The sequence below is a fragment of the Equus przewalskii genome, chromosome 4, assembly GCF_037783145.1.
Source record: "Equus przewalskii isolate Varuska chromosome 4, EquPr2, whole genome shotgun sequence".
NCBI classification, from domain to species: Eukaryota; Metazoa; Chordata; class Mammalia; order Perissodactyla; family Equidae; genus Equus; species Equus przewalskii.
Window position 1 is genome coordinate 51,403,779 of NC_091834.1, and position 7,151 is coordinate 51,410,929.

Below are 7,151 nucleotides of genomic sequence, written 5' to 3' on the forward strand. Positions count from 1 at the left end.
AAGGAGATTCCTCCACGAATAATTTAGAAAATGGAGGTGGTTGGATGATACACACAAAAGAAAGAATTACCATCTTCATGCTCTCCCTCATACTTCTAGGGCACCCTCCTTACATTTCTACCCTACACACATGCACAACCCCCGCAAATACACCCACATGCTGCAAATACACCCACACATAATCACATTCCCGTCTCATTATTTGGTAAAGGACTATCAAAATGCAAAAATTAATTCCCCAAGCCTTCACTAATCTTTTGAAATAAGTAAATGATACTGGCTCCTTATTGTAAAATATTGTCTAAAATATTCACAATAATAAATTTGCAGTATTGTTATGTCAGCATTCTATGCTGATGGGTGGAAAGGGAAACAAAAACCTTCAGGCCATATAATAACCTCAACCTGAGCTGAGCAAACATGATCTGTTTCGATTCATACACTTATTTGTCATAGTCATTGTTTGAATTAGGCAGCAAAATTATTTTCCAGTTTGAAAACTTCCCTAATTACATTTGAACGTAGTAAACTGGATGTAAAAGAACTGAGCGATAGAAACTCACTTTCTAATGATAATAATTATAAATGCCAATATTTTCCTGGCCCAGAAATAACCAGAGTGAAATAAAAATCACGCACCATTTGTCCCTGTTACTGTTTTACTTAACTTCATCAGATTTTGTATACATACAAGTAACCAAGAAAAATTCTGTGCAATTTGGGATAATATATATTTGCTAATGAACTGACTAGAAAATGAGTAACTATAGCATTTAAAGTTGTAATTGTTCGAATAGATACCGAGGATCCTGAAAGTTCAGATTCTTTGTTTACTGTATTTTACTCCATAGCTGTATGTTCCTTATACATATGGAAGAAGCATGCTTCTCAAATGGGTAACAACATGGGAAGATAGTCTTAACTTTGGCTTTTCTTTTTAGCAAACATGGCACTAAATGTCATTTTCATTCATGAAAGAAGAGTTAAGCAAATTACTTTACAAACGGAATTCTCTTTCCTGCTGAATTAAGCTTTATTATTTTCCATGCATTTGTATTCATTTATATGTGTGTATACATCATTTTACTAACACTTTATCCATCCTTTCACTGAAATGAAACTATCACTTAAAAATCCTCACAAAGAGTAGAGGGCATGACAAAAATACACAGTAACAAGAGACAATAGTTTTGGCTTCATGCTGCTGGGTTGCAGTTAACTGTTTTACAGCTGCCTCCTTAAAATATAAGCAAGAGAGGTGAGTAACAAATTAAAGTTTTTGCTGGTTGAGGACCTGATAAGAGATGGAGAGATGCTGCTAAGCCCACTGGACACCTAACTGCAAGAATAATAAAGCTGTCTTTCTAAATAACGTGCCTGTGCCTGTCAGCTAGTTTATTTGAGATTTTCCCTGCTTTGTTTATATTAGAGCCCCCTCCCTCCTGGGTGCCTACAGAGTTAAACAAGCAGGTATTTACCTCCAACTTAATCCTGAGCTTTAAAAATATAGACCAAACTCTAAGGTTCTTAAAATTTTCAATCATATTTATTTATTGCAGAAAAATAATATACAAAGATATTTACAAAACAATCATAAAAATATGAATGCATTTAGACACCGGATCTATTTGCATTTTACCATGGGTCATCAATAAATAAATAGAATGTTGTTTTTTGTATTTTAAGTTTTTTTCCCTCAGAGGAAGAATGAAAAAAGGAATTAACTGACTGTGATTCTGCAAGTCAGTTTGATCCCAGTATTTTTATTTCTAAAGATGTTCTTAAAATTCCTCTGATTGTTACCATTTTAAAATGGAGAAAGTCCATAATGATGCCTTTCCTTTCAGTGGCTGATTGGCACGACCTCTTGAGAATGCATGCATGAAAAAATAAAAATAAAAATATTCTTCGTCAAAAAAAAAAAAAAGGAACACAAACAACTGTTCAGACTTCTATCAGAATGTAGAGGTGTGAGGATGGTGCCGCTGCCCGTCTGGGAATCACTGTCCACGGGCCTGTCTCGCTTTCTCTTTTAAAAGTGCGCCCCACGCCCTGTTTCTTTGAATTTGGGTCTGCTCTTCTAATTTCCAAGAAAATCTTTGGCATATATATTTATTTTTAGTTATCCAGCTCCAGAGTCTCTAGACTGTCCATTTTCTCCTTCTCTGGAAACAATGACATCTGCAAAAACCCAGAGGGGGGAAAGTTGGTTATTGTTTAGGTCTCTGTGGCTGTTTTCTAAGACTAGCGAGCACTGTTCTTATCACCACCACCGAGAAATTACGCCGAACAACCTGGAAGGATTTCAGCCCAAGGGCAAGAGGAAGTGGGTGGGCGGAAAGGAGGAGGAGGTGGAATTTGGAAACATTTGTTTTAAGGAGAACGAAAACTTAAAAGCCAAAAGAAAGGGAGGCGCTTGCAAGACTGTCCTCACCCAGGACCCTCGAATCTTTCTCAGTCTTCCCTGCTGTCTGTCACGCACACTCACGCACACACACACCCCTCACAAGAGCGCATCCCTCTCTCCCTAGCCGGGACCGAACTGCCTTCCAGGGACGCTCGGGGGATGAGGTGGCGGTGCCAGGTTGGGTGGGGAAGCTGAGAGGGGGAGGAAGGCGAGGTGGACAGGGAGCCGCGGCCTGGCCGTCAGTCCTTCTGCCACCTGAGCGGCGAAGGGGCGCAGAGGCGCCGGTCCTTACCTAGGTCTCCGGCCCTGCCGAGGGGGTGGGGAGCTCCGCCTGCTAGTGGGACGCGGACATGGACCAGGCCCCCTCCATCCTCCAGACCGAGAAGGCGTAGCTGAGCCGCTCGTGGGCCACATAGCTGCAGCTTGCCATCTTGGAGTCCAGCTCGTCGCTCTGGAGGACCTGGTAGAGGAAGTCGATGTACCTGGCCGCCAACTTGAGGGTCTGGATCTTGCTCAGCTTGTCCGAGGGCAGCGTGGGGATGATCTTCCGCAGCGCGGCGAACGCCTCGTTCAGCGACTGCGTGCGCTGGCGCTCCCGCACGTTGGCCATGACCCGCTGCGTCTGCAGCTCCTCGTAGGACTGCGGGCTCCCGCCGCCGCTGCTGCTGCCGCCGCCGCCCGCGCCGCCGCCGCAGCCCGCAGACTTCTTGCCGCGCTTGCCCTGGGCCGGGCTGCCAGGCTCGTCGCCGCCTCCGACGCCCCCGCCCGCGGCCCCGCCGGGCCCCGCGCCGCCGCCCGCGCTGCGCCGGCTGCTGCGCCGCTTGCGCCCCCCGCGCTTGCCGCTCGGTGGCTGCTGCCGGTCCGGCTCCTCTTCGCTGTTGCTCAGGCTGTCGTCGGCCGGCGAGACTGGAGAGCTGGACACGTCCTGCATCATCTCTCGGGCGGCAACGCGCGGCCTCGCGGGCCCGGGGCAGAGGGGCGGCCCGGGTAAGAGGAGGAGAGAGGGGCGCCTCAGCCCGCCAGTTTCCCCCGCGCGCGGCGCCGGCCCGGGCGGTGCGGCCCGCCGAGGAGGGAGCGGGAGGAGGGACGGGGAGGATCTCCGCGGGGAGGGCGCGCGGGGGAGGCGGGGAGGGAGGCGGGAGGGGGAGGGGACGGTGTGGATGGCCTCGAGGTCCAAAAAGAAGGCGCCCAACGGCCGCACGCACACCCCGCTCGGCCTCCTGGAAAGGCTGCCGATGCCGGCGAGCCCGCGAGGTGTCTGGGAGTTGGGCGAAGGCTGCACACTTGGAGGCTCTTATACCTCCGTGCAGGCGGAAAGTTTGGGGGCAGCAGTGTCATTGGCCTGACGTGGGGAGGAGGGACTTTTCGAAGTTTTATAGGAAAGTTTCCGCTTTCCAGCCCCCCTTCCCCGTCCCCACCCCCCTTCCTCGGGGTCTAACAATTCGTCCTCCCAAACCATTCAAAAACGACCCGGCCCAGGCGGCCGGCCCCTCTGCCCGCCTCCTTGCTGCCCTCCCCCATCCCTCCTCGCCGCCCTCCCCCATACCTCCCCGCCCCCTCCCCCATCCCTCCCCGCCGCCCTCCGCCCGCGGGCGCGGGGCAATTTCCTTCCGCGTCGGAGCGCGCGGGCCGCGCCCCCGCACCCGAGCGCAGCCGGGGGAAGCGGCTGGAGGGGACCGTCCCGGCCGCGGTGTTGCTCCCTCCCAGAGTGGCTGTGACAGCAACGGCGGCAACAGCTTCTGCGCAGTGGGTGATGTCTCATCTCGCCCCAGTACCCTCTAGGTCCATGGGGCCGGTTTGGGATTGCTGGGGCGGGGAAAATGGCAAGAAAACTGGCAGCCGCGGAGCCCACCCAATAGTCAGGTAGACGGGCCCCTGGAGTGCCAAGGGCCAAACCACCGCGGCTGACCTTGAGGTCGTGGGCGTTTCTGAAGACGTGGCTGTGCGGCGGGGACTGTGGATCTGCGCTCCGGCCTGCTCTCTCACCTCTCCTCGAAAAGCATCTGGGCCTGCCTTATCCCTCCACAGTGACCCAATCTAACGCTTCCCAACAGCCAGAGGACTACACCTCCAAAGGTTCTAGAAAGAGGCAGAAGTTCATTCTCCTGCGGAAGGTAGTTCTTGTCCTTGGAGAAGGCAGCAGGGCCCGAGTGGGGCAGCGCGGCGTCTTCCCCGCGGTCCTGATCGCCTGAGCTGCCAGCCTAAGGTGGAGCCCTGTGGCCATTTGAGCCCCACCTCACTCCCAAATAAGGCCCTGTATTGTGACCTTTAAAGGTCAGCTCATAAGAGAGCGAGATGGGGGTTCGACACTGCCTGGACACACGGGGCTGCCAGCTGTGAGAACCCCCTCCCCACCCCCCATTCTTAGGCGGTCGAGTGGTCAATTACGCTTCATGCGCCCCAAACGCATTCCAATTAACTTGGACGCTTTTACGTTTAAGCATTTCTATGTAAGTTAACAAGGAACATCCCCAAAGAGGGTGTTAACGCCGATTTTAGCAAATTGGAAGCAACAAAAGTTGGTGAGCTGGTGAAGGGAAGGGAAGCCGCCGTGGAAAAGAAGACCATTTTTGCAATGCTAGACTTTTTTTCTTTTCTGGAACGAGTTGGGTTAAAATAACCGTTTCACGTTCATTCTTTACGTTGTAGAGCAAACCAGAGGTCAAAAGCAGTAGTCGGCTTTTGGGGGCAGATTTAGGGGGTGCCGAAGTACTGCTTGAGTGCCCTGCGCAGGCCGAGGTCCGCTCTCGCTCTCCCCAGTCTGGACTCGCCAGCGAGAATTAACTCAGCGAAGCTCCCCTTTCTGGGCCCGATCGAGGGTCGTGGCCGCGGGTGTGCCTAGAATGAGGCAGGAGCCCAGGCGACGCGCGGGCAGGCCACGTGGCTCTGCCCCGCTGAGGCTCGCAGCTTCAGTCCCGGATACCCGGGGTCTGGAGCGCCTGGGGTCGGCTGAGGGGCTCAGCCTTCTGGGGGAAGTGAGGGCAAGAGGCATCCCTCCCACAGCGGGCTAACAAGGCTGTGCTGTCATGAGAGGGGCGACTTGCAGAGTTTGTCTATCATCATTTTTACAAATATTCAGAAACAATGACCACAGCATGCCAACTGGCCTGCTTCGCAAGTGACTGCCATATTTTAAAATGAAAGCTTGACCTCCACTTAATAGCAGGCAGGCAGGTCTCCTTAAAGCGCGCTCGGATAAGTCACGTTTGTGTTTGCATCTTCTGCCTATGGGATTTTATCTCTTGCAAGCAGTTCGAGAATAAGGCAGAAATTCTGCCCCACTCTCTGCCGAGTGTTCCTTTTTGTAAATCTGAATGGCAGAGTATTCTGCAATTCTTACTTGAACGTTGCTGCAGAAATCTGGAAAAATTTCCACCTTTACCTATCTCGCTTTCTTTTTTTAAAGATCAATCTTAAATCTTAAGTTTGTTTCTTCCTTTTAGATGAATTCTCAAAAATAAAAAGATCGAATAATTGGACTCTTTCCTTTGTGGCTATGGGTAAGCAAGACAGGAAAGTGTGGGCAAAGTGTAAAGGAAACCTTACCTGACCAAGGGGAATTGGGGTTAGCTGGATGGAAGAGGGCGCGCACAAGCTGGAGGAGAAACCAAGTCCACAACAGCACTGCAGCCAGGGATCATTAGCCAGTCCAACTTGCAAAGTCATCAGTCTCCAAGTCTAGTTCTTAAACAAATAAGGCATCCCTCCAGGGCACTAAACTTCTAAAGGATGAAAAGCTTCTGGCCATTGGGTCCAGGGATCCCCAGGGCTGAGGCGATGCTCTGGATGCCAGAATGCTTAAAAGAGGGCTTAAAATGAATGACCTACCAGAACCATCCCGGCACGGGCAGGCGCGGAATCTTCCCGATGGAGTCACAGTAAATGACTTTGGTTCTGAGAAGAAATTTCTGTTGAACTCTGAAGGAGTGCAGCATGAGGATGATATGGGTTTTTGAGTGCTCAAATGGTCCTTTTTGAGCAGAAAGTTGTAGTTGGGCAAATGAATTACCTCTCCAAATGTCTGGGGCTTGATAGTCCCTGCTTTGCAAACTGCAACACTTCATGGTCAGTTGTCACACTCCGCTCATCTAGCTCATCTATAGCTGTATCCTACCTAACATTTTATCTAACAGTTTTCTTTTTCACTCTTGCTGGGGCAAGAATAAAGATGGGCTCCGTTTCTGTGTGCTGATGAGGCAACTATAATTCTGGATATCTTGTATATGCAGCAGTAATGATATCCTCCACTGGATTCAGTTTAACATCAGAAAGCTTACTTAGGTCTAAAATCCTAATTTCAGGCTCTTAAAAAACGGTCTTAAAATTTTCCCTCTGGGGCTGAACTCAGCCTGACTGGAAGGACATCACTGGAGTCCTACCTTCTTTGGAAATACTGGATTAATTGAAAGTGAATCATTTTTTCTACTTCTAACATAAATTCTCTGAAAAAAAATTTAACTGAAGACAAAAAAAGTTTTTCTTTTGCACTCGAATAATTCAACATGAGCTTTGTTTTCAAACTGCAAACTTGGCATGTTCACAGTCCTTCCTGAGGAATGTGTGCTGTGTTAAAAATTGAAAAAAAAAATACTGTTAGAAGTAACAGAGTTAGGAATCTCATACCGAGCATATGCAATAAGTGTGTATGTATCTGTATGCTTACAGTTTAAATACGCACTGGCATTCTCTTAGCAACAATCATTTCTAAATGCTTTTAGAGAAGGAAAAGACACACGTACACTAT

The 7,151-nt window shown here is 49.7% G+C and overlaps 1 protein-coding gene across 1 annotated transcript; it reads right to left on the reverse strand.

Annotated features, from left to right (window-relative positions):
- Window positions 1-1,524: 1,524 nt before the first annotated feature.
- Window positions 1,525-3,474, reverse strand: TWIST1 (twist family bHLH transcription factor 1). Its single transcript, XM_008521689.2, has 2 exons — window positions 2,700-3,474; window positions 1,525-2,181 (listed from the first exon to the last, which is right to left on the reverse strand). Exon 1 carries the CDS (start codon window positions 3,339-3,341, stop codon window positions 2,742-2,744), a length of 600 nt encoding a protein of 199 aa, XP_008519911.2. The 5' UTR covers window positions 3,342-3,474; the 3' UTR covers window positions 1,525-2,181; window positions 2,700-2,741.
- Window positions 3,475-7,151: the final 3,677 nt, after the last annotated feature.